At 41.9% G+C, this 27,612-nt stretch overlaps 2 protein-coding genes across 5 annotated transcripts; both read left to right on the plus strand.

The window, feature by feature from the left end:
* Positions 1-394: 394 nt before the first annotated feature.
* Positions 395-19,377, plus strand: LOC5509972 (heterogeneous nuclear ribonucleoprotein A/B). Of its 4 annotated transcripts, XM_032379103.2 has the most exons (14): positions 395-620; positions 888-928; positions 1,084-1,165; positions 1,980-2,025; positions 4,951-4,992; positions 5,246-5,278; positions 5,687-5,785; positions 6,374-6,422; positions 6,746-6,828; positions 7,294-7,384; positions 8,418-8,471; positions 9,177-9,410; positions 13,523-13,631; positions 16,188-19,377. In XM_032379103.2, the coding sequence occupies exons 1-14, from the start codon at positions 535-537 to the stop codon at positions 16,210-16,212; spliced, it is 1,074 nt and encodes a 357-aa protein (XP_032234994.1). In that variant the 5' UTR covers positions 395-534; the 3' UTR covers positions 16,213-19,377. The 4 variants fall into 4 exon arrangements, with proteins under 4 accessions (XP_032234994.1, XP_032234995.1, XP_032234996.1 ...); XM_032379104.2 differs by lacking the exon at positions 13,523-13,631 and having other exon boundaries at positions 396-620; XM_032379105.2 differs by lacking the exon at positions 8,418-8,471 and having other exon boundaries at positions 397-620.
* A 2,418-nt stretch (positions 19,378-21,795) lies between these two features.
* Positions 21,796-26,783, plus strand: LOC116616893 (mucin-12). Its single transcript, XM_032379054.2, has 3 exons — positions 21,796-22,097; positions 22,199-24,744; positions 25,378-26,783. The coding sequence occupies exons 1-3, from the start codon at positions 22,028-22,030 to the stop codon at positions 26,605-26,607; spliced, it is 3,846 nt and encodes a 1,281-aa protein (XP_032234945.1). The 5' UTR covers positions 21,796-22,027; the 3' UTR covers positions 26,608-26,783.
* Positions 26,784-27,612: the final 829 nt, after the last annotated feature.

Raw genomic sequence — 27,612 nt, forward strand, 5'->3', positions numbered from 1 at the left:
GCGTTAGCTGATTGGTTAGAAAGCTTCTCGCTAACTGTAATTATGAAGTCTGTTGGAACAAAACTGTTTATCGCCCTCAAAACAAGGTTTTGAATATAAACTTTAAGAGCATTTTTCTCCAGTCGCGTGAATAAGACCTCGCGTGCGCTTAAGCGCTGATGTAAATACTCCAGAATTAACACTTAAAACAGTGAAAAATGGATCGATAGTGACAAACCTTTGTGGTTTATATTCCTTGAGTATGGCCTCTTAACGTCTGGCTTTTCAGCCAATCACCTGTTTGCATTTTTCGATTTAGAACTCGAAATCTTGTGATAATTCATGCGTTTAGCCAATAGGGTCACCGGATTCTGTCACGTGATGTTTTCGAGGGTTTTCCCAGAATGCCTCGGCGCACGGAATGTTGAGTATTTGGCGCTGCTTTCAGTTTGTGTCTGATTCTCGGCGCATGGTGACCGTGTCTTCGCGGGTTTGCGGCTTTTTGGGATGATTTCCAGCTAAATTGAAACCCATAGAGTTGTGAAATACAAGATTATGAGTGCCGAAGAGGCAGTTAACGGATATATCGGTACCTCGCTCGATTCAAACAAAACAAGAATGACGAAAGACGACGATATAGGGTAAGTTGAGTGGTGGGCTCCGACGCAATATCTCACTTTCGAAATTCGGATAAATCATTTCACGAAAATTCACAAATTATTTCCACGATCAGTAACCAAGCCAAAAGATCCAGGGAGCACAGTATCTCTTCCTTGATTATCAATTTAATATTTTACGTGGTAATTTCCTTTTAAAACCTGTTCCATGCGTTGTTATCAAGAGTTGAAAACACTGCTTTGCCGTCTAGTTACAACCCACCTAATTGAGGTTTCTTTTCTCTTCAACAGGAAGTTATTTGTGGGAGGTTTGAGCTACGAAACTACGAAAGGTAGGTCTTGCTTATGCCATGTCTCACTATTAGTTTCATTATCTCCCTTTGTGCCTTTTCTTGTGGTTTGTTTTTTGTTCAATAATTTTCAAAGTAACAAACTAGGCGAACGATCTCGCATTTATACAAGTTTCGATTCTTCCTTCGATTTATAGAATCTTTAAAGGAATACTTCAGCAAATATGGAGAACTTGTCGGAGTTGATATTAAAATGGACGCATTGACCGGCAGACCAAGGTATGATATAACTTTAACTCAATTCTCAGTAACACTTAAGAAGACAAAACTTTAAATGAACACAAGGAACGCGTGATAGTCGGCTCGTTTTCGTAGTAATTTTAATCTGACATTGTACAAGCCACGTGCTACTGTGCAATAGTTTACATATTTAATACAGGCCGGATAATATTCTTTGCTAACACAGCATCGTTGTTTGAGTTCGCTTTTACTCGCTATTTATTCACGAGGTAGAAGCACTTGAGTTGTCTCGTCGGGTATGCACGCTAACATTCGTTATTATGTATTTCTTTGTTTATTTGAGACCAGGTAGCTACTCGCGTCGAAGCACCGACCTCCTAATTTTAGAATAAACATTCGTCTATAGTTAACAGCAGGCATAGAAATCCCGGCCGGCAAAATGTTCTCGTGTTTCGTTCATCGCTAATCGAGCATTTAGCGATTTCGGGGGGCGGTTACTGCAAACATCGCACAGGAACTGTCGAGTTTCGACAAGAATAACACGCTGAGCTAAACTCGTGCTACTTTCGATCGTCATTTTAAGCTATCTCGTGCTGTTTATTTGACCACGAGCGGGGTATTGGGGATGCGTGACTTTTCGAACATTTGCAATCGAACGTTCTTTGCGAGACGACAATAAATGGACGCGTAAAAGCACTGGTTCCTTACAATACACCACTTAGTCAAGTCTCAGAATATTGGAGCGCCAAAAAAGCCATTAGGCCAAATAACATGTAAATGAGCTCGCTTTGTAATCAAATTATGTGCAATGACTTGGGAAGTTTGTGTGATTTTTTGTCTCTTTTTTTTGCAGGGGTTTTGCCTTTGTTCAATTCAAGCATCAATCGGAGGCAGATGCGGTGAGTTTCAGTATCTTTCAAACTAAAAAAACCCTAAAAACTCGGACCTTGTGAAAGTACGTGCAGGAACTAGTGTCCTTTATGCCGAGGAAAAATACTGTCTGTTTTGCTCTGGTTGCTTAATGGCGTGATAATATATACGGCTTAGTCCATGCTAGACACGATAGGCGAGCTTAAAAGCCGTACCACCTTGCTCACATCCGTTCGCGCCACGAGTAAAAAAAGTTCTTCTGAACCCGAGAGAGAAGCCAGACTTCTCGGTGGCGAGTTTAAGCGTTGCCTGTCGTTGTCTTACCTAACAGTGTGGGATATCATTGTCAAATTGTGTGATATTGAACGGATAAATGTATTGCAAACAAAGGCCCGGTCCACAATAACGATTATGGCTCGCATATGGGGGGCCTTTCTTATTTGTACTCCGAGCACCCCGCCAACATAGCACGATTCCAGCGCTCTGAATTTAGCTTTTGGCGATGTATCAGCCACATAATGGCCAGGTCTGATTACAAGTAGGAGTTTCGTTTTTTTCGGGTGACATTATGTATGCTCTAGTGGACGGATTATCACGGGGAGGGCCATTACGGTAATAGTCTGCGATGTGTCTGTCGCTTGACTAGAGTTGACATATGCCCTGCTTCCATTGGTAATTGATGAGCAAGACATCTTAGCCACAAAGCATCGTCAACCTAGCCCGTAATTTAGCACTTTCATTTATGTAGGAGTTAGTCTTCTACCTTGGGCCTTGGGAAATAATCGCGAATTCTTGATAATCATATTGCCTTATGCGCCCGTACAGATATGTTTATAATCTGTTTGCTAAAGTTTCCATTAACTGGCAATCTCGTTATGAGGCCCTCCACTGTGATCTCATATATTTTTATTTGCACGAGCTTGTGTATCATTGAGGTTATAATTGCCAGTGAGGATAACAAAAACAATGCCGTGATGCGCGGGCGGATTAACGACTTCTTGTTCTTTTCCAGCGGAATTAATTAGAAGTCTGAAATGGAGTGTTATTTAATTCCTATCTGTTTCCTTCCCTTCCGTGCCAGGCTAGTTAAATAAGAGCCCAAAAATCCGGACAGGGACGTTTATAGATGACACTCTCTTTGTTTACATGGTGGATTAGTAGTGTCAACAATTTAATAATAGTTAGGAGTCAATTTACTTATTTGCCATCTGCTACCAATGGTTCTCGCATCAAAGTATCCCCGTTTGAATCAAATTAAAGTTTAACACCGCTAAGGATTAATATATAAAGTATATATATAAATAGAACTAGTCTAATGCATTACTACTAATTATTTGATTTTTTATAAAATCCCCATTCGAATTATATTCTTTGTTTAAGCTTACTTCTATGGTAACTAGAAAATGGCATATAAAATCCGTTTTCAAGATAATTGGATGGGTTTTATCTGCTATTTTTAAGCAATATAAGTACTTGTATTGCTTGACTTGATTAATAAAGTAGTTTTGTATGTGTACCTTTGCCAAATTTATTCTTAGCACTGTTTGTGCTAAGTACGTTTAAGCTATGATGATAAATTCCAGACCAAAGTTATGTGTTCTATATATAATGTGAACAAAGCCCACATTTTTTGTTCTTTGACACAAAGCAGACTATTTATGAATTATTTGTGTTTTAGATTAGATGAAATCTCTCAGTATGAGAAATGTGCTTCTAGTGTTTTTTTTACACGAAAAAAATGGCCCTTACATTGCATGTTACATTTGGAGTCATGACAATAGTTAGTCAAAACTCACAAAATCATTCCTCCATTTTTCACTCCAAGCCAAAGGCTGTAAGTAGAGTAATTAATTAGCAATTGCTGTTAATTTAACCACAGGAGGCTGTCAACATTAGGTGTCAATTTTCAGTAAGAGTACTGCTGGTGTTGTAATCTTAGGAAAGCTATTTCAGGTCCTGTGAGAGAGAAGATTAGAAATGTGCTCCTTGTTTTTGGGTGGGAAGGGGTCAAGTATTATATGGGTGATGTATCTCAAGATGCTTTTACGTGGCACATGACTCATCAGTTTCTTGCTATTTGACTTGCAAATCACTGAGTTCTTTGTCTAGTCCTTTTGGGTTTTCATGTTGTTTTCAATTTTCTCAAATTTGTCTTGGTTTAAGAAGCACTCTGGGGCTAAAAATGGCTGTCATGTTTTTATAAATAAAGCCCTTTAATGCATTTTGTGGCAGAGAGCAAATAGAATCATTAAATGTGATGTCACTGCAGCCATAGAAACTTCCGCTTGAAGGTTATTTTGTTATCTGAACGCCTCCTCCCCCATCTGTGGTTATTTTAGGATTATGACTAACAAAGGAATTCAACCCTTGAAATCTACTTCAATAGATGAACATGTTACTCATTTTTCTTTCAAGATGTCTGTTTACAAGATATCTATTTGTCTATAAAAACTCCCATATAAGACAATTCAGCTTATTCAGCTTCTTTCTTTTAATCTTTTTGCAAATCCATAGATAGTTGTCTTCAAATTTTTAAATCCATTTAGTGATGATTTTAATGTTTAATTTGTTTGTGCAAATGGTTTCTCACCATTGATAAAAAAATGATAAGCTTAAATAAAAAATATCTAATGGCCTTTTTATTTTATCACTAATCATGAATTTTAAAATAATTTATACTGGTGAAAGTATTTCACATATTTCACATGGCTTTTTGCCAAACAGTAGTGGAAAGTGGAATAGAAACGTTTTGAATAACTGGATTTTTTTATTGTTGAAAGTTACAGTGAAATTTTACAACTCCAACTCCACACAGTTTAACATTGTGCTGACGTGTCTAGCTAAGTTCCCTGGAGACTAGATTTATTCCTTGAACACTTAAAAAAAACTTGTGTTTTTTTCTCTCCTCACTTGGAGGAGGCATTGCCCCTAATGGTGTTCTATTTTATCATCAGGTACTAAACCAAGTGGATCCACATGTGCTAGATGGAAGAACGGTATGTATTTTAGGGCTAAAGGATTAAAATTAAATTCTTAAATCCTGTTTCCCAAGGAACAGGCTAAAGCTATAAAATCTATATGATCCTTTCAATATCAGGTGAATGACCAAAAGAACCACAAATACAAATTCTATATGGTGGATTGTTGGTAGGAAATAAAAAAGTCTTAGCCCCTTTAAGAGTTGGAAGTAAGTATATATATTTATGTATATTATTAATTCTGGGCCTTGGTCTTGTTTTTTCTTTGTAGATTGACCCAAAGCCTGCTGCACCTATTGGAAAGGTTTGTATGTTTTTTCTTGATCTTGTAATGGAATTCTTTTTATCTATTATTGAGACAGTAATTTGAAATCAGCCTGGTGGGCTGATATTTTTCAGCTGTTAATGGTATCGGGTTGTCTGTGGCTTTAAGCTCCGTTTCGTGACTAATTGTTTTTTTCAACTTGCAGTAGCTGTAGCCCATGATTTTTTTTCAGGATTTGGGCGATAAACTTCTGTACTACGTTTTCTAAGCTTTTTGTTTCTCTGTTGTTGTTGTTGTTTGACTATTATGTGGTAGTGAGGGGCTTGTTTTAAATAGTTTATGTGAGGAGGTGTTTTATATCCCTTAAGAGCTACATACCTCATCTGTTTAAGAGTCGGTGGCTGAATATTGTTGTGATCATTTGGTTAACTATTCTCGCTTTTACAGCCGCCCCACTTACGTGTCAAGAAAATTTTTGTTGGTGGACTAAAACCAGAGACTTCAGATGAGAAAATTAGAGAATATTTTGGAAAAGCCTATGCACCAGTAAGTTGTTAGTAGTAATAGTTTTTATGGCCATACATTCTTATAATAATTGGACTTTAATTATTATAGAAAAATACCGCCCAGAGGTTGAGTTTTATATTAGCACAAAAATTGGGTGAATCTATTCAAATAAAAGTAATGCCATTCCTAGAAGTAAATGTTTTAATAACGTGCTATTTGACATTTACCAAACAAAAGCTTGTGACAAGATTTGAAAATATAATTCTACTTCTCACAACAAAAACTTTTGTGAAGATCATGTTTACCAAATGCAATTCATAATATTATGAACTAGCTCAACAACAAAATGTGAAAATTAAGATTGTCTAAATCCACTCCACACTTAATTAAGTAATGCTCATTTTTTTAATTGGTTAATTTAGTGTGCTGGTGTTTCCTATAATGTGGTGTTTTCTTATAATTAGATGAAATTAAATACAAAAAGTAGAAGATTGATTAGTTGGTTAAGGTTATGGTCGCTCATGAAGCTTGTACTCATATAATTGACTAGCAAAAGTAGCCTTGCAGCGAGGCAGTTAGTAATGACACTTCCTGGCTGAGAAATTTAAATTTATCTTTTGTTTTTAGGTTAAAGAGATTGAGTATATTACAGAACATTCATCAAATCGCAGAAGAGGTAAGACAACAACATAGAATACAAAAAAAATACAAATACCTTTATTTGTTGGTCAAATCATTTAGCCTGTTATAGCTACACAGGTCCTTGGGTTTAGCCTTCTTATCTAAAAAAAAAGAGGTATTTATGGGTCACAATGTAGAGAGCCAGGTTTTTGAACCTCAGAGAAATCGCTAGTTGACCTGATCTGGGTTCAAATCCTCTTTCTTGAGAGGCAAAGCCCACACCCTGAGTTATTGTACCACTCTGTAACAGGCTACATACAATGGAGTTCCTTGTGTCAATACCAACCTACTAAACAATCTTTGTTATTTTGGTTTCAGGTTTCTGTTTTGTGTCGTTTGACAGTGAAGATACAGTAGACAAAATATGTGAGACGCAGTTTCATAATATTGAAGGCAACAAGGTAAGTAAGGTTGTGTGTAATTTTGTCTGAAAATGTTGAACTAAAGTTTTGGATCCTCTAAAGAATATTGCTTTGGGCGACAAATACCCATTCCAAGTGTTAATAGCTTTTATCAGGTGCAAAGTCCCTGATAAATACATATCATAAATATGGAAATATATATCATAAATATGGAAATCAATATCATAAATATGGAAATCCATATAATAATGATTGCAACATCTTGGGGTTTGAGTAGGGCCTTGTAGTATTTTTTTTCTAGAAATACTAAAGGAAAACTCTCTTCTTGTTTACTTACATGTTTACCTCCCCTCCCCCTTGTGAATATATCCCTTGCACCTCTATTTGTGATTTATTTGCACTCTTGTAATCCAGCATCCTAGGCACAAGGAAGGTGATGCCCTTCCCAAATTCTATTTATTTATATACCAAAGTAAAGTTTACATATATTGTACTCTTATATAGGTGGAGGTCAAAAGAGCACTGCCAAAAGAAGTACAACAGCAACAAGCCGCATTGAGAGCTGCCGCAGGGCGTGGCATCATCCCCGCACTAGGTGAGACCCTGTTTTCTGCACCCCTATGCCCCTATGCACCACGCCCTGTCCAATTATGCAATAACAGTCAACTCTCTTAGAAGCAGACACTCGTTGCGAAGGCTTACTTTGTAGAACTGCCCAATACAAGAATACCTGCAGCTACCCCCAAAATTACAGTCATTGACAAATTATATTATTAAAATGCCATCATCGGCAAATTTAATACAATTCTTATCGACAAGAGCCAAGTGATAGTAGAATTGTCTGCTGCATGTAAGAGGGCAAACAAAGAAGGTTTTTGGCCTTTTAACAGAGTATTAACAGAGGGTTTGACAGGATAGCAAAATGGGTTTGAAAAGTTGTTTGGTAAGCAGCATGACTCTCTTACAGAGTAAGAACCAAAAGTTGGTATGTATTCGCATACTTTTAAGGCTTCAACACATCTATGCATATCATCTGAGGACTTTCTGTTACTTCAAGTTTGGTGCTGGATATTTAAAGTGTTGTCACTGAAATTAATATAGGTCACTTGTATTAAGAGTGCAAATGATTTTTGGGGCCAGCAGATTGTTGAAACTACTCTGTTAGAGAAATGCACCGGCAAATTATATTCTCATGTTCAATTCAAATTCAAGTGTTCTTTTACATCTTCATCCTCATTGTCTTATCAAAAATTTGTGGTTTATTGGTGGAGGATCTTATAAGTATGTGAGTGCATTGTCTGTATTTTTGGTTATCAGGGTGTAATCACACCCTTCCCCTTTCCCACCATGCAATAGCGACTGCCATCACCATGTTCCATATTATAGAACACCTAGACTTTAAATAGATTCCATCACATGTTAAACTGCTGTCACATTTCCTAGTTAAATAGACCTGCCTTTAAAAGTATGATATGCTTAATACATTAACCAGTAACTTGATGTCATAACCAGCTTATAATATAAAGCCCTGCTTTAGACTTAATGTTAATGGGTGGCAGTCCGAATACTTGGGTTTGCCAAGACAAAGCAGAGTCTGTGTATGACGGCGGTTCTGCCTTCATTTACAGCACCATATGCTGGGGTAGTGACAGGACGCATAAGACCCACTGCCATAGGGAGGGGTGAGTTCACTGGTTCATTCCCGACCCCCATATAACTTCCTTAACCGTTAACTACTGCACTAACCTTAACTATAACGACTTGTCACTTTCACAATTCAATATCAACTTTGATAAGTTGAAAGGAATGTTAGTACAGGCAGGCTTGGGATTTATTTTATTTATTTTTTTGGGATTTTATTTTTTTTAATCACAATTGGCAATAGAAATGTTTCTATTTGGAGTTTACAAGCCCTGGTGGAGGGGGTTTACTGGGGTTGCCTGACGGTAAGCAGGTGCGCCTTGTCTTTTGCATGACACGGGTTTCCAGTGTCGTAAAACAGAATATTTACAGATAAACCCATGTGAAATATTGAAAACTGAAAACATTTTAACTTTACTTTCAGGCAAATTTTGCTGTTTTCTGGCATTCTTTTCAACTTTTCAACAAGTGTCCATCTGATGACATTTCCCCATTAAAGGATGTTGATCAATACATTCCTTTGCTATACTTTTGATATGAAATTACAACTTCTATGTCTGACTCTTTCATTGTGATATTTGGTTTAAGGAATCCAGGTACTCAATTGAAAAAGCCAATGGAAATGAGTGCATAATGTGGCCCATGTGTGAGCATAAATTGGCAGCATGACGCACCTAAACGCCCCCCCTATCATTCTGCCATGGCCCCTATCACCCTGTTAATAACATTTTTAACCATTTGTATAGGTACTCTGGGGCCCCGTGTAGGTCTATCAACAGGGGCCTACCCATCATACACTGCACTCTACGGAGCCTTCGGCGCCAATGCCGCTGCCTTTGACCCTGCCCTCTATGGTGCATCATACGTCCCAGGGCTCAGCCCGGCAGCATATAGCACAGCATATCCTGCGGGATTCCCGGCAGCTTACGAGTATGGCACATATGGTGCAGCTGCAAGTCGAGCTGATGTCCGGTACACAGGTACGAACGCCAAGGAGTTATTGAACGTGTAGCAGCCATGAGGCAGGGGGACTTAAACGGGCGCTGTCAAGCCACTCATGTATGGGGGAATTGGGAGAAGATATTCAATGTTCGCTATGAATGTACAGAGATTGGTGTGACCTTAAACGTTCACTATGGCCCTCTACATATTTTAACTACCGCTCATGTTACAAAGTGATAAGTGTGACGTAACAATTGCTACAACAGCTACTATGAACAGCGATGCTAGTGACTTTAAAAAATATCCCGAAGACTTAGCATTTGTGGTGACTGTTGAGATAAAAGAAAAAAAACAGGACTTGAGTTTGCTTGACAGAGTTCGTTTAAGGCGAGGAATATGCTAATTTCAGACGGTTCCTAAATCACCAAGGACATTAGACATGTGAAATTCTTATATTTTAGTAGTATAGATTTGTTCCAAATACAGTATAGCGCCTCACAAAGACCCTTTATTGATTGGAATTCCATATCGGCCCACTTGTTTTTTCTTCCATGTGGGATCAGGCATTCGGTAGACTGGTTTGTGGGGGTGATCTTGATGGGGTGTTTTCCATCCGTTGGCTGTACAGAAGACTCTAGGTCATGTACATAGCTTGTAGATATATGTCCCATAGCTATTTATTGCTAAACCCACACAGTGTGCATGGCAACCGGCTGGGCTAGCTTCTGCACCAATCAGGAGGGCGCGCGTTCTAACTGCACTGTTTCCATGGTAACACACTCACTAACCCCTAATGCTACGTAAATCAATAATACGGTAAGACCAACCACCATTTGCACGCACCCAGTAAATTAACTCTGCTAAATACTAAACTCCACTTTTCCTGAGTGTTTGGAAGCCACACCCTTAAGACACCTTAACGGTGCCATTAGCAACTTGCATACTAACAATTGTCGAACTGAGCGAATATAAAGTAAACTAGTCGAATCTATGGATATCTATATGTTTATGTGCCACCGCACTACACAGTTAAAATATAAACTAATTTTTCTTAGACAATAAGATACCAGTTTAAAAAAAGTGTGCATCTCATAAAAAATTCTGTCCGCCGTAGCGCATGCGTAGCCCTTCATGCTTTTTCAGTTACCTTAAGTTGGCACCATGGGTTGCCTGTGGTCTGATTACGATATCATCGCGGGCTACTTTGTGCAACCGCTGAGCTGTTAGGTGCCATCTGTGGTCACACCTGTGGTGATTAGCGTTGTCAGCATGGGCTTCCTGTGGTGATCAGTACTGTCACCTTGGTCCACCTGTGGTGATTAGCGTTGTCAGCATGGGCTACCTGTGGTGATCAGTACTGTCACCTTGGTCCACCTGTGGTGATTAGCGTTGTCAGCATGGGCTACCTGTGGTGATCAGTACTGTCACCTTGGTCCACCTGTGGTGATTAGCGTTGTCAGCATGGGCTACCTGTGGTGATCAGTACTGTCACCTTGGTCCACCTGTGGTGATTAGCGTTGTCAGCATGGGCTACCTGTAGTGATCAGTACTGTCACCTCGGGCCACCTGTGGTGATAAGCGTTGTCAGCATTGACCACCTGTGTATAGATATAGAATATTAGTGTTTTAGTAAGTGCGCAATTGACCTTTTTAAGAGGGGAGGGGTAGGAGAGTTTGTTTCACGTGATCACTACGTGCTTTTGAAATAAACTCCTTGCGCTTACTAAAGCATTGATTTCTGCTTTATTGTGTCTGCGTCTGGACTTAATCTGAATACTCAAAACAGAACGCGTGTTAAAGGGGACAAAATTCACACTTGAATGTTAGCGGAAAGTTTGGAACACCCCTTTGCATTAGTTCTGGATTTGATGGTTGAGAATTTGTCTTAAGCGCATAAAATGACACCAATATGAACAGTAGAAATTGTGGATCGTGTATCATAGATTTGTACCTTTGCGTTTCAATTATTGTTCATAGTTGACTATTTGTATTTCGTACTGTATATTTATGAATTGCCTGCTTCTGGGGTAAATCAAAATTCTATCGTCTGGGCAGATGTAGTGCCAAGGCAAAAGTTAGTCCCTGTTAGTGGCTGATAGCTTGAGAAATTACTCATCAAACAACTGCCCATAGAGGGATTATTTAGGGAGCACCTGTCTTGGCTCATGTATTTCACCCACCCTTGCATAGAAACAACGTATCATTATCTCTCAGACATTTATCTTATGTCCTGACTCGATATTTTTGGCATTTAGGCCTCGTACTACTTGAGACCATGACAACCGAGACCTTGGCATGCATGAGCTTTGAGACCCAGCATTCTTTGCGGCGCGAAGTTTGCAACAGCTAGCTAAAGGGCGTTCAGACATTTAACTGCCCAGATTTATTTTTCGTTATCGACGTCACTACTAGCAAGGATTTGTTGCTATGGGTATCACAGTTGTCATGGTTCCTTGATCTTTAGGCTACTTTAGGAGATGTTTATTAATACCCCGAGAGGGAGGGGGGAGGGTTTTGTCTCAGGACACCTCATTCAATTAACAAAAATTCTAATCCATCCTCTCCCACCCCCACTCAGTATCTCTCTTACCCTCTCAGGGTATTTAATGAACACTTTCTTAATCAAAAGACTTTAGAAAACGCCAGCTTGTTTAGGCTTACGTAGCGCAGCTTGATAAGGAGAATCAATCACCCTCTGGTTTATTTGTTTTTGCATTATTTACGGATAAAACTACGAAATATCCATCCAAAAACATCAATTTTGGCTTGCCAAACTCAATCGTCAAAAATGCCAATGGGATTGTAGATAAAGCGATTCAAATGAGTTTCCTCTACTGGACCGACAAAATCAGACTGTGCTACGGAAGGGGTTTAATTTAGTAGAAAATTATAACTCCGCGATTCCGTTTTGTTAATCTGATGATGTATGTTGTAGGACCTGATGTAGGACGCTGTAGCATATTTATATCGTAGTTTTCTAGCTGGATTGTTGTAATCAGCTCCCCACAGGGGCGTGGTCAATTTGGATACCCCTCTTGTTAGCGAATACCTTCCAGATAGGAAAAAAGGTATCCCTTAATTTTCTCAGTAAAGTCCGTAAGCGGAGAGTTAAGTATATAAGGGAACCAGGTTTCTGTGTTAGAAATTTGGAGATTTGTGGCTTTTAGACTCGCCTGGTGGGTCAGCGTTATGATTACCTTCATGACCCCTAAGCCCAATTTCTTAGAAATTTTTCACGTAAGATCTCTTGCACACGACAGGTGCCTTCAGGGTGTTGGTTACAACAATGAAGATTTACTGGTCAAACTAGCTTCAACACACTCGCGACACTTTCATTAACCACCAAAATACTATTTTCTAGCTCTCACGAGGACTAGGCGTCTTACGCTATAGGACAGTTTGAAATAGTGACTTGCGAAGATAAGGTAGTATAGTCCGACATGTGATCCCACGTGGTATCACTTGGTGTTTTTTTGTTCGTCACGTGATGATCGGCTTGTCACGTTTGGGTTTGTAAGTCACGTGGTGGTGTGTTGTGCTCGCGATTGTTGTGAAGCTTGTCGTAGTTCGGCTTGCCCGCTTGGTTTGGATATGTCGCCAGGTAGGAAGTGCTTGTTGTCTGAACCCAAAGCCATATTTATTCTGATAAGAAACGTGCTGTCCCTTTTCAGCTTTTTATCTCATCCAATATCGCGACCTTTCATGTCAGAATAACCCCCACTGTGCGCATGTCCAAACAAGCGCAGGCCTAGTTTGACCATGATATTTGACTCACGGGTGCTGGTAGGCGATGCGCACTTAGAGCCTGAGTGCCCAAGTACTGGGTCTGTGGCCTTTTTTCAGTCTGAACTGTTCTGTTAAAACACTTTGTAGGGGCAGGCTGGCACATTCATTGTATTTGGTAGAACGTAGTGGAGAATAAACCGTGATATTTTCATGTCTTTGGTGTGTTGTATACAGTTCCTACCATGCCGGTGAATCGAGTTTCAGGTCAACTTCAAATTTTCATCTAATCCAGTAGGTCGTAGTTTGTTTTGTTATCCCTGTTCTACCGAATCGTCGCCATAGTGAGCCTGCAGCGTATCAAGCCAGCGGCTTGCGCTGTGTCACGCACTCGCCTTATGGTAGCCGACTATTTGTCATGTGACAGATACAAGTGGCTCCTTCCCACCGCAGGGAAGTGGTACTATGGGCTCAGATGACACCAGTCCCTCTCAACCGCGCAATACACCTTTACTCATGAGGTTGGTTAGAACCAGGTAAGACCCTGCCCTCCCCTCCCCTATTCCCAGTCGTCTGTTCTGCCCACCCACTGGAAACAAAGACATTTTCTCGTACATTACTCACGAGATTCTTCTCTGGGAGTAGTGTTCGTCACTTTGTTATGCAGCTTTGTAAAGCTTTAACCACCTTGTAAAACGTACTTTCATTTCACTTTCTCGCGTGTGTTGTAAAGAGACTCATTTATACCAGCAGGGCGGCAGCCGTGCGTTATCTGCTCCTTTGCCATCTCAATCAGTGCCCTAAAGTGGACACGGAAATGGTCCGTCGGCTTCTAGCACGCAAACACAGCACTCACAGTAAATAGAAATGCCAAAATATGATTATACTCACACTTATAACCTCTATTGAGACGACGTTTTTGGCCTTGAAAATATGCCCCTTTAAAGATCAAATAGTATTTTCCGGGGCTTAATTCCATTTCCGTCTGGTGGGGTATTCCATTACTGAGGCTCCCTTAAATAAATAATAGGCGGCCTGTCTTAAGGGATCCTGCAAACTCCATCGGGGGACTGATTGAGTGCTGCACCCTGGACATGTACCATGTCATTGCTGTGCCCTGGACATGTACCATGTCGTCGCAGCTCGCTGGTGTGAATAGGTCTTTGTTAAACTTGACTGCACTAAACTAAAAGTAAACAGGCGAAGCAGCCCGCCATTCTATGCATGTGTTCGGGCATGTGGAATTAACCTGTAATGGGATGGTATATACTATCGTGTATGCTTTAAGCACCATAACGTGTGTGTACATAGTCTTCATTGTAATTTACTGTAAGTAGCTTAACGCTAGAGACTATTGTTGTAGTGAGGCTAAGGTAATACATTATCTGTATTCAATTAGAGGTATGTTAAACAAACCGTGGGGAACTAAAAGCTTTTAAACTAACAGTAACGATTGGTAATTATAACTATAAATTCATAGCGGTGAATAACAGCCAGTATTTACCTGACCAAGGAGCTTAGGGATTGCCGCTTGGGGACTAAATGATGTCGTCACACGAAGGGTTGTTAAAGGGGTCGCATCCGTCCTTCCTTAGGCCACGCAAAGCTCAATAAAATTCTCTCTGCCTACGTGTGCTTACCTTAGCCTTTCCTGCCCGGCCGCTTTCTTCTCCCTTTCATCTTGTTCCAGGGAACTGGTCGTCTTTCATACTACTGAGAAAAGGGAGCTGAAAAGCCTTTGTCACCCACAGATTTGTTATTGTTTTCTACAATATTGACAAATGAGAAAAAAATGAAATGACCATCGGGAAATAAAGTTTTATGATTCACTTTACTGGCCAGAGCTAGTGCGCCGTGTGCATGGAATCCAGCCCTTTCTAGCGATCAAACGGTTTAAGGTTTCTTTATTTGAGCCGGCATGGCCCCCAAGTTCAAGCTCTGTACATACTGGCTGTGTTCCCTCTTGCGCAGTGACTTCCTCACTACAAAACACCACAACACTTTAATTTAAAGCAACATAACCTAACATTTCACTACACAACGCGTGTTAACCAGGCTAGCGATGCAGTTATGACGCGCTAGGAGCACTCGATGCACTGTCTTGTACATTGTGTTGTCCTGTCACACGATGCTACGGTCTAAATTACTCGCTATATAATACCACTGCTTGATGCTTTAAAAAGCACTTGTTAGCCATAACTGTTTTCATTTAATATTTGAAGAAAACCTGTGTGATAAAATCTCGAAATAACCATATAAAATCCCCTTTTTTTACTCCAAATTCAATCGGAAATATCGGAAGGGTTTTCCCAAATCAGCCGATGGAAACGGATGCTTTCTCGCACTTGATACCTTGCCAGAATGACAATTGGTGGATGTCAGAGGAATGTATGGAATGTGCGCGTATAGTCGGTTGGCAGTCTTGTACTTTGCGCTTTCGGTCTGTTGTCGGTCTTGTACTTTGCGCGCTCGGTCTGTTGTCGGTCTTGTATTTTGTGCGTTCGGTCTGTTGTCGGTCTTGTATTTTGCGCGTTGGGTCTATTGTCGGTATTGTACTCTGTGCGTTCGGTCTGTTGTCGGTCTTGTACTTTGCGCGTTAGGTCTGTTGTCGGTCTTGTACTTTGCGCGTTAGGTCTGTTGTCGGTATTGTACTCTGTGCGTTCGGTCTGTTGTCGGTCTTGTACTTCGCGCGCTCGGTCTGTTGAGCTCCCTTATGTGATCTGATTCTAGCGCTGTGTGTTGAGTTGAGAGTTGAGCGATCTGATGTGTGAATTGAACGGTCTGATGTATGGGTATCGACAGATATGATCTGTGCGTGGTCTTATCTTTTTGTGATAGGTAATCGGGTTTTTATGTGTATAATCAGATCTGTGTGTGTTGAATTTGGTGATTTGTGTTTTGAACTGTGATCTGTGTGCTGAATGATCTGATTTGTGTGTATTTTAAAAACAAAATGGTGTGCGTTTTGAATTGTGTATGGAATTCTTCATTTGGTTATTTTGTTGGTTGATCAGTTTAGTGATTCTCTCTACAAGGTGAGAATTTAGCGTTTGCGTAATAATATAAACAAATCATACTTGATTTCGTTCCAGTCCCCACAGAACTTCGCCCGAGTAGTTTTGGACCAATCGCCGCTACATACGCACGTCACGTGTTTCACCCGTATGCCCGCTGACAACGGCAACGCACATGCCCGCGAGAACTAAGGTGACTATTGAACAATGTCACGTTTATGTGAAGATTTCTAAGAGACGACGATATTTTTCCTGAGAAAAAAAAAACAAGAGATGGTGATATTCTGATAGTATCCATTGATGTTGGTGTACAGCGAGGTCACTCTAGTGGTGATATACGAAGCTAACTTTCTGCACCAGTTGAGTGCAGTGTGAGCACTACAAGGTGAATGAGGATAACTTATCAAGTATGAAAGTGCTAGGTATGGAAAACATTCATGTAGCCTGCATAGCTGGCGACGTCTTTGAGTTTCAGAGCAGTTTTTTTTATCCTGGAATACGCGAAATCGTTCGTAGTTTGTTAAAAAAATTGCTCTGAAACTCAACAAGACCGCTAGCTACACAGGCTACATTCATGGGATTATCAAAAACACGGAATTTACAAGCACATGTAGCTGCACGCCGCATCCCATTAACACGGACTCTTGCTGCAGTGAGTGAGTGCCCTTGTCAGCCACACCTTTGTTATTTCAACAAATATCGAGAAGCACACCAAAATAAAAGGTTATGCTTCATTTAACAAATTAAATTGAGAATATCGCAATAGCCTCAACACGTACTTTGCCAGGCAAGCTACCGGTTGACAGACTCTTAACACGTACTTAGCTTGGACGGCAAGCTACCTGTTGACAGAGGCTCTAAAAAGTTTTTTTTATCCCGGTTCAGCCTCGCTGTCAGCCTTTAAAAAAGGGATAACCGAATGTGTGGTACAAGACCTAAACATTATGAAGCCTTGACGATCAAGCCACAAGCGAGTTATTTATGAGGGTGTCTAATGTGTCCGTGGCAGAGCGGATTATGATCCCATAGCTAACCATAACTCGCGAGTTGATCGTAGGTGATTTATGAAATCTTCTTTTCCGTCTGCACAATTAGCTCACAGGACACTTAGACTTTGTTACGCCACCGGAGACTCAAGTTAATGGGATTTTATTGTGTTAGTTTATAGGTAGGTGTTTAAGTATAGATAGTAATTCGTAAGTTCCTTGCACAAAGTCTAGTATTTCTTTTGTTAACTCTTTCGAGGTCTTCCAAAGTTGCACCGAGTGTTAAACGCTTGGTCTCCCTTTATGGTGGAATTCATTCGCCATATTCTGAGATGTGCGCGACAACAGGATGTTACAAAGTGGCCGATCTTTGGGAAAGGAGTAGCTGGTTAACGCTCGCAATCTGTGATAACATTGTATCGTGTTTCCTCGGCTCCCAATTCCAAATGAAGATTATATAGGCTTTAGTTGCGCCACCATTCATATTGCGGCGTTGCAGCTTACACTAGGAAGACACGTCTTGACGCAGAGGTCCTTCCCAAAATGAGAGATACGTAACCTGTAAATTATGCTTTGCCAAAATTCTAGTCTGTTAGCCCTCTCTCATTATTTTTTTTTTGGTGGGGGTGATGTTTTGTTTCCTGGTGTTATTTTTATACCCCGAACCCTCATCTCATTCACAAACGCACTGCAATGATCGATCAACTATCTTTCCGGCACTGCAATGATCGATCAACTATCCATCCGGCACCGCAATGCTCGATCAATGCTCGATCAACTATCTATCCGGCATCCTGTTGTTGCGCACATTTGAACCCCTGCGCTCACGTGAGGCTTTATTACACGTGAGGTTTATATGCACGTGAGGATTGTCTAACCGTAAGGTGTTTCTATAATGTCACGAGAGGCGTTATTACACGCGAGGTTTATATACACGTGAGGTTTGTATGCACGTTACACGTAAGGTGTTTCCATAGTGTCTAATTTAACACACGGTCTAACACATATGCTAGACCGGTTGAGTATAGAATTTCACATGTTATGTTATCCTATTTAGAGTAAAGTATTGGCAAGCTTGCCTTTTATTAGTTAATGCTAATTTTCTGGCGAATTTTTGACTTTGATTCGCCCGACATTGGCCTAGTCGTCAAACGCATCTTATTGTTGACCCAACATTAATCCTGCTATATATTATATGATACTACTATTTTCTAGCGAGCATTCTGATCAGTTCATGTACGCGCTGGCAGTATTTTTCTAGAGACTCAGGGTATTATTTTTGGCCTTTGAACTTATCTACCGTTAATGAAAGGCAAGCTTGAACTGTGATGTTCTTGTAGTAAGGATCGTAAGAGGTCGTAAGGATCGTAAGAGCATCGTAAGGATCGTAGGGGCGGCTTTGGGCGTGGCATAACGGCTATATGGTCGACGTCATCTTTTCTTGAATGCGTATCCTACGATGACCCCAAAGACCTTCTGAGTAATTCAATGGTCAGCTCCTTATTCCTGTACCAAAAACATCAAATCGTATGCAAGTTTTCTTTTTATCTTTAGAGTTTGGTTGATGTAATACAGTCAACCTTCGCGGACACCCTCGGTGCAGTAAAATTTAGTTCCGTGATAGCAAGAGTTCGTAAAAACGGGGTTTTTCAGTAATATCTTTGTGTTCGGTCCTGTCGGGGCATGTATTCCTTGTCTTTTATAATGAATGCGGGGTGTCCCTATAACATGGTTTACATAATATCAATCGGGGTGTTCGTAGTAACAGGGTGTCTATAAGATGACAGTTGATTGTGATCCATATACAAGTTGATGATAGCTTAACTAGCCCAAGTGGAAAGCGTCCATTTTGAATTACCCAGAAGGCCCCGGGAACGTAGTTGGATCTTTTCAAACTCTGGGTCGACTTGTGTGACGTGCTGTGACGAATCCTTTTTCGGCGCAAAATTCAATGCAAATCGCACGTTTGAGAATTGAAGTAAATCCACTTGAATCAATGTGAAATTCAATCTTTCCTACAATGAAAGCGGCTTCATTCTAGTGCTAAAAGATGAAAAAGGCTATGAATAGATATAGTTTCCAAAATTTTATTTCAAATGTGACCAACAATTTCATACAAGTCGGCCCAAAGGGACGGATCACAAGATCATGCCGCGCCTTGTCTAATTGTCCGTCATATCCAGTCGTGGTCTAAAGGACTAAAAACTCGTGTTGGATATAGTACTGATGCCGTGTGACGGTACTTCTAAGTCTATTGTGTTCAATAAAAGACGTACACTGCCTGCCTAGACATCCTTACTTTAGCCCCACACCTCTTAACTGCGGTTTTCAATATTATCTGGCTAATCCTGGTCTCATTGGCCAGCACTTAAATGGCTTCCAATTATGCCGCCTCTTTGCAAGGCAAGCCACTGATTGGTCGGAAAGCACCGAGCAATTTATGTGCATGACGGAAGCCGGAAAGCGGTTTCGGAATTGGAGTTTCCGTGGGCCATGGTTTTATAAAAGCACTAAAAAAGTAAGCTAGCCTGAGAGTTTTACATGGATATATATTTTTCTTTTGCCCCCACCCCCTTATACCCACCCCATTCTTAGAACTGGCCCACCGCTAGCTCAGTGGTGCGAGCATTGCTTCTAAAGCAAGAGGTCCTGGGTTCGAATCCGCGTCATACCGGGGTCCTTGGCCCGAATCCTCGTCATACCGGCTTGGAGTTTTTTTCAGGTGTTAAAACCAGACTCTACACTGGGGACTGTGAATCCCTCGTCTTCTCGGCAAAGTCCGGTCCAGTCCGTCAGCGCACTGTAAGTGTATTAACCTGTTATGGGAACGTAATAAAACATTAAGGACGCTGGCCCATGGCTTTACTGTTGGACGCACTCATGATTATGAGTATCGCATGTAAAGTGCAAGTACAGGACCCGAAATAATCCCAGGACCCCAAACGATCCCCAAAAGTTCCCCAACTGATCCCGGGACCCGAAACGATCCCCAAGAGTCCCCCGAAATGAACCCCAAGGAATTGCAGTAATGGACAAACAAAAGGAATGTGGAAGGATTGGCTTTCAGTTTTAAAAACATATGAACATTTTAGCGTTATTTGTGTTACTAATATACGACTGCGCCGGAAATACAGTGGTTGAGTCAGGAATTGGGGTCAAATGACAATTTCCGTGATAGTAATTTGAAGAACCAGGCGTGAATAAATCATTTATAGATAACAAGTCTCCATATCGATCCACAGATAAAATATAAGGTTGTTCTTAAGGTTACTTTTGTGCATGTTTGTTTGTATTCGGTGAATGAAAGACCTATCACGAGACCATGCAGGTTTGTACGGCCGACTACATAAAGGAAATTCAAAACTCACATAAATAATGCTTTCAACTAAAGCCACATCTTGCAACGGTAGTAAAAGGGTTGTTCGAGTGCGTTACTCAGTGTGCTTTGTCATTCCGCCATCTTCTCCGCCAAACCGGCTGCATAAAATGTGTCGGTAAATATTCGCTCATGTGAACATGGATTTCGTGGTGAAATACACGTTTAGTTGTCAAATGAATATGGATTTTTAGGGGTGATGTTTACCGGAAACAAGATTTATATTGTTAGAGTCATGTGTCGGAACTGCAAATGTTTAGAGTGTGATGGAAGGTCAACAGTTTTGGTTGTTCTGAGCAAGGCTGTGCTATGTTAATGTTGTATTCCTTTCAGTAGCAATTAAAAGTTGTGTATTTGTTTTGGACTCTGTTTATGGGTTTACCGCCGGGGCAAAAGCCTTAATTATGCTTTAAGAATTGCAAGTGATTACTTCTGCTTTCCCTTTGTCCATTACTGCAATTCCATGAGGTCGATTTCGGGGACTCCTCGGTATGGTTTCAGGTCCCGGGATCACTTGGGGTGCTTTTGGGGATCGTCGGGTCCTGGGATCATTTCGGGTCCTGGGATCATTTCGGGTCCTGGGATCATTTCGGGTCCTGGGATCGTTTCGGGTCCTGGGATCATTTCGAGTCCTGGGATCGTTTCGGGTCCTGGGATCGTTTCGGGCCCTGGGATCGTTTCGGGTTCTGGGATCGTTTCGGGTCCTGGGATCGTTTCGGGTCCTGGGATCGTTTCGGGTCCTGGGATCGTTTCGGGTCCTGTACAGGTATGCCCATAAGGATACGAGTGCTGTAGAAATGAAACACTCAATAATACCCCTTTGTGGTCAGTTCTGTCATATCCTTAGCGTCTTGTCCGCTTTCCTTACCAAATGTCCCGGATGCGCTGCTAGGAAGGTACAGACATCTAATACACAGGCTACCCACTCCACCCCCGCCGTCTAGTTTCGCCTCTTTCTTGCGCTGACCCCGACGTTCCCGACGTTGCGTGCTTCACCACAGGCTTCCCACCCTTGGAGAAAAGGTCCTGGGGACGATATTTAGACAAATTCTTCACGCAAATGATTTTCAATGATCCTTGTGTCTAATATATAAATTAATAAAATTATTTCGAGTATAGGTGTATCCGTTTGTGGTTCTATATTTTCACCAGAAGCTCGATCGAATTTATTACTTTGCATAGTTTCATATAGCATAAAATTTGTGTATCGGCTTATTTATGGGACACGGTCAACAAAATTTATGTCTGCCTTTTTTTGTACATACAAATCGTCAAAGGGTTGAACTCGCTCGGAAACGGAAGTCATCTTTACTTCCGGCGGTGCGGTGATATATTTGATCAATCATTTGTCCTTCGTTCCATGACATATTTCTTGACGTGTAATCCAAGGGGCACGATTATCAAACTCTTAGAGACCCAAGCGAATGAATGGTTGAGCGATCGCAACAATAATACGCTGTTCTTGGGAAAATCCAAATGAACAGCCCAAGCTATGGAGGAAATCAAATAGAAAAACAAATTACGGAATATTTTATTCGTGACTTCATCCCGAGCGCATGGCCGCACACAGAAAAGCTTCGGGCCTTCAACAACAAATTATGCTGAAACTCTTCCTAATCTTCCTCGGTAAGAAAATTATAAAAGTTTGGAGATAAATCCTGTCAATTCATAGTTTACGGAGGTTGTTTCTTATGCCATATTTATGATGCTGTTGTTATTGGGTCCAGGGTTGAATTTCTATGCGTGCCTATCTCATGCTGGGCTCGATAACAAGAAATCAACGGAATTTGACAGCGGGAGGACTCACAGCAGACGGACCGAGGCTGAGCTAGGTGATAGCATGCTTGGGTTTATTGACGAAGGCGAGCAGAAGACTCCGTTTCTTGGATCCCACTCCGAAAAGGATAAAAACCAAACGCGACAGTCTAACACAGATGTGGAACTATCTGTCTTTCAGGTAGAGCACATTTTGACGGGTCCGAAAGATAAGAGAACTAATGCAGAAACATCTCAAGTTGGATATAAAATCCAACCTAGTTCTACTAGGAACGATGCCGCTAAGGCAAGCACCATACAAAATGGCAAACACCAAATTAATATATTTTCTAGTAAAACAACAGTTCTTTTTTCAAGTCCCACGAGTATCGCGAAGAGTTTATCTATGATGTCATCCGGGTGTATAAACCACCGACATTCCCGCGATTTCCGTTTGTCTCAAAGAGACAACAAAGAGTTTGACATTTCTACGCAGACGAATGTAGGCGAGAGTGTTAATGCGAGTACAAAGGCTCAAAGCTCTGTTATCCCTGATGCTAGATACACTGAGCTACCAACAGGCGGATTAGCGGAATGGAATTCGCCCAAATCCACGGATAAACCTCGTACTCTTTTCAATCAAAACAGCGCTTACGCAACGACCGGATTCGAGTCATTGACAGCTACACCACCAACGAAGACATTTGATGCTAGTGTGCTGGTATTCGCAATAAACTCTGATTTAGTAAAAAGGGAAGGAGACCTTTACTCATCAACGAAAGCGGTGGCATCAGCGAGAACATCACCTATGACGTCATCACTTGTGGCATCATCGGGTCCGACGACGTCTTCACAGCAAAATACGGTAGGGACCCCATCGCTGGGGGACACGATACAAGTCAAAGTGACGTCATCACAAGAGAGGAATTTGGCAGTGACGTCATCACAAGAGAGGAACTTGGCAGTGACGTCATCAGAGCCAACTGCAGATTCAATCCTCGTGATGCCATCACAAGAGACAACTGAATTATTCCTAATGACGTCATCAAAAAAGACTGAGGTTCCAGCTCTATTTACGTCACAGGTCGGGGCATTGTCAGCTCAGGTGACGTCATCACAAATTACCACTGCATCAGACCTAGTGACGCCATCTAAAGAGACCAGTATTTTAACTCAAATGGCGTCAACAAAGGGCAATGGGTCGCCTTTGGTTATGACTTCATCACAGTATGGTATGTTACCTACTCATCACTCGATTGTGACTCAAGAAAATTCGCTGCGTTCTTTTGCTTCTGCTTCGTCTGTAATGACGTCATCAGTGCGTGAATTTACGTCATCGTCATCGTTGGCTGCAACTCCCGCCTTGCCCACTTTCCCGGAATCCGATGGGACGCTGACTAGGAGAACAAGGACGGCCTCTTATTCACTGATGACGTCTTTGCCGTCTACGATTGCAAGCTTGGGTGGTGATAGCAAGACACGGTTAATCAACACTTTATCGACAAGACGCGGTTCCTCATCAGTAATGCACCTTGCCTCACCAGCACATCAAAACATGTCATCATTGCATCACGGTGCTTCACCATCACATAGTATGTCATCATTACATCATAGTCCGTCATCACATAGTACGTCGTCGTTATATCGTAGTCCGTCATCACATAGTACGCCATCATCACATTATAGTACTACGTCATCGCATCATAGTCCGTCATCATTACATCATAATATGTCATCACATAGTACGTCATCATTACATCATAGTCCGTCATCACATAGTACGTCGTCGTTATATCGTAGTCCGTCATCACATAGTACGTCATCATCACATTATAGTACTACGTCATCGCATCATAGTCCGTCATCATTACATTATAGTACTACGTCATCGCATCATAGTACGTCATCATCACATTATAGTACTACGTCATCGCATCATAATCCTTCATCATCACATAGTACAATCAACACGTCAATACTCTATTTGTCATCATCACACCATATAGCATCATTTCAGAGGAACCCGTCATCGGCACAGGACCTCAGGTTATCTGAACAAAAGGTGACGTATTTAGATGCGTCATTGTCTACCTATTTTACAACATCATCATCACATTTGAAGCCATCAGATCACAGCGCAAACCAGAGCAAGTCATCGACACATCACATTTCGTCATCAGCACAAAGGATACCGTCACCAACACCGAATGTGGCGTCATCACCACATACTATCACGTCATCGATACCTGATGTGACGTCATTGGCCCATACTATCACGCCACCAATACCGAGCATGGCGTCATCGACACTTATTATCACGTCAGGGACACAAGATGTGACGTCATTGACTCATAATATCACGCCAACAAGAAAGATGACGGGCTCCAGGTCACAAATTAAAGCAAACATGACGTCATTGGATCAACCAAAAATTCCATTTCTTAAACACAGTACGTCATCGACACAACGCATGCTGCCGTCATCTCCGCGCGGCACCTCAAGTCTTAGCACGCCCGTGGTAAGTTAATCACATAGCACGCCCGTGGTAAGTTAATCACATAGCACGCCCGTGGTAAGTTAATCACATAGCACACCCGTGGTAAGTTAATCACATAGCACACCCGTGGTAAGTTAATCACATAGCACACCCGTGGTAAGTTAATCACATAGCACGCCCGTGGTAAGTTAATCACATAGCACGCCCGTGGTAAGTTAATCACATAACACGCCCGTGGTAAGATGATCACATAGCACGACCGCGGTAAGTTAATCACATAGCACGACCGCGGTAAGTTAATCACATAGCACGCCCGCGGTAAGTTAATCACATAGCACGCCCGCGGTAAGTTAATCACATAGCACGCCCGCGGTAAGTTAATCACATAGCACGCCCGCGGTAAGTTAATCACATAGCACGCCCGCTGTAAGTTAATCACATAGCACGCCCGCGGTAAGTTAATCACAAGCACGCCCGTGGTAAAATAAAAAAAAGACGCCCGTGGTAAGTTAACCACATAGCACGCCCGTGGTAAGTTAAAAAAAGGACGCCTGTGGTAAGTTAATCACATAGCACGCCGGCCACACAAAGGAATGGCTTAGATAAACAACGACGAGCAGTAGATGCACGTCGTAAATTTATCTGATCTTTTAGGTCGTGTCCAAGTCGTGTCCGGGCGGCAAGTCTACAAAAACAGCTATGACTTCAGTCACTCCCAGTCCTGTTCTGTCAGCCTTCCCATCATCCTCCGCGGACGGTGACCTGAACTCATCAGTTGCGCATGAACCTAACATGAAGCCCACTGACCACCGTGACAAGAGCGCAGACCAGCTTTTCCTTTTGATCATATTAGCGACGGCGCCTGCAGCTCTGATTGTCCTCATTGTCATTATCGCATTCGTCCTCTATAAACGCTGTCGACGTAAAAAGTCACGTGATCCGGTTTACTCAATCAAAGTCGAGTATCAGGACGAGGCGAGGCCGCAAAGTCGGTCACGATGGCGCAATAGTCGCTTGGATTTAAACATCAATGGGATTCGCATAGATCTGGAGTTTCCGAATAGTGAAAAGCGGCGAAGTAACGCAAGAATCTCAGGGAGCCCAAACCTGACCGATGCACAGCTTAGGGAACTACAGTTCCTTTCTAAGGAATGTAAGGAAAATCTGGAATGGATTAACGAAGTGTTGGAACGTGAAATGGAGTCCCCGTACCCTACAATTGCGGTGAGCGAGGCCGACAGACTTCTAGGTAAGCAAAGGGATAGTCTGTACTCGGGCTACTCAGAAAAGGAGAAAGAAAATTTCGAAGTCAGCGAGAAGTTGATCCAGCGAGAGCGCGGAGTGCCAAGCAGAGAATCGTCACCGCTAGCAAGTGAGCTCTGGAAAGGGACAGAAAACCCATGTGAAAAGTTTGAAAGAACCAACCGTGCGAGACCTGGAAACAAGAGAGAGGAGGAGACGGCGAACGACCCGAGTTTTGATGACGTCATTATGATGCCGTACCGGAAGGGAAACATCCATGAGAAGGGTTATGTCAAGATAGACGAGATCGATTCGTGCTGGGAGAGGCCACGTGAAGACTTCAAGATAGATGAACATGGTATTGAAATGAAAGAGGCCCCAATTAGTAACGTCACTAAAGAGGATGTTACTAAGAAAAAGAAAAGAGGTAAGAAACCTGTCCAGGAGAAACCGAAAACGGCAAAAAACTCTCAACAGCGAAAGGAAAAGAGGACTCAAAATGAACCTATAGAGGGTAGATTTAATGCGAGCCCCGGTGAAGAACTGGAGACTAGCTGTCATGGTCGAAAGGGAATGGACACAAGAAATCTTCCCAGCCCAACGCAAAGGAAAGGGCCCAAAATGCGATTTGAGACTCTTTGAGGGGCTATGTCGATGAGTTGCCTCAGGCCACCATAGAATTTCATGTTTAGGTGGAGATTTCTTCTCATAATGTCTTTCAATATTGATTGAAAACAATAACAAAGATGCGATTATTGCAGATAACTACTATGTCAATAATGCTGTTATGTTAATAAAAATACATTCTTAGTTTTAAACCAAGACGTGATGCGCGGGTTCTAAATTCGTCAAGGAACGATTGGTCACCTCCACCTGTAATGGGCACCCTCTTTTTGTGTTTCAGTTTCGCGTGAATTTATTTTCGACTATCGTCAGTGGTTCTATTAAGGAATGTATGGGGGGGAGAAAAAAAGTCGTGAATAAAATAACAACAAAGCAACAGGGCGGGGCTTGGTCTTACATCTTGTTATGCATACGTACATAGCACGGCCGTGGTGAGTGAATCGCTCAGCACGCCCGTGGTAGGTTGATTACATAGCACGCCCGTGGTAAGTTGATCACATAGCACGCCCGTGGTAAGTTGATGCCATAGAACACCCGTGGTAAATTGATCGCCTTGCACGCCCGTGGTAAATTGATCGCCTAGCACACCCGTGGTAAATTGATCACCTAGCACGCCTGAGGTAAGTTGATCCCATAGAACGCCCGAGGTAATTTGATCGCATCGCACGCCCGTGGTAAGTTAATCACATAACACGCCCGCGGTAAGTTAATCGCCTAGCACGCCCGTGGTAAGTTGATCGCCTAGCACGCCAGTGGTAAGTTAATCACATAGCACGCCCGTGGTAAGTAAATCGCATCGCACGCCCGTGGTAAGTTGATCGCCTAGCACGCCCGTGGTAAGTTAATCACATAGCACGCCCGCGGTAAGTTAATCACATAACACGCCTGCGATAAGTAAATCGCATCGCACGCCCGTGGTAAGTTGATCGCCTAGCACGCCCGTAGTAACTCGAACCAATTATTCGTCATGGAACGGTTTAGTCAACCGTTTTGACAACGATTTTGTCAACCTCTTATTTGTAT

Source organism: Nematostella vectensis, chromosome 11 (genome assembly GCF_932526225.1).
Source record: "Nematostella vectensis chromosome 11, jaNemVect1.1, whole genome shotgun sequence".
In the NCBI taxonomy this organism is placed as follows: Eukaryota; Metazoa; Cnidaria; class Anthozoa; order Actiniaria; family Edwardsiidae; genus Nematostella; species Nematostella vectensis.

What these genes read in the sequence shown, in the direction of transcription:
- LOC5509972 (XM_032379103.2), top strand. Translation starts at nt 535, where the DNA reads ATGAGTGCCGAAGAGGCAGTTAACGGATATATCGGTACCTCGCTCGAT. An exon ending in TTGGAAAAGCCTATGCACCA is followed by an intron (nt 5,786 to 6,373) that starts GTAAGTTGTTAG and finishes TTTTGTTTTTAG; the next exon opens with GTTAAAGAGATTGAGTATAT. An exon ending in ATGAGGTTGGTTAGAACCAG is followed by an intron (nt 13,632 to 16,187) that starts GTAAGACCCTGC and finishes ATTTCGTTCCAG; the next exon opens with TCCCCACAGAACTTCGCCCG.
- LOC116616893 (XM_032379054.2), top strand. Translation starts at nt 22,028, where the DNA reads ATGGCCGCACACAGAAAAGCTTCGGGCCTTCAACAACAAATTATGCTG. An exon ending in ACTCTTCCTAATCTTCCTCG is followed by an intron (nt 22,098 to 22,198) that starts GTAAGAAAATTA and finishes TATTGGGTCCAG; the next exon opens with GGTTGAATTTCTATGCGTGC. An exon ending in CAAGTCTTAGCACGCCCGTG is followed by an intron (nt 24,745 to 25,377) that starts GTAAGTTAATCA and finishes CTGATCTTTTAG; the next exon opens with GTCGTGTCCAAGTCGTGTCC.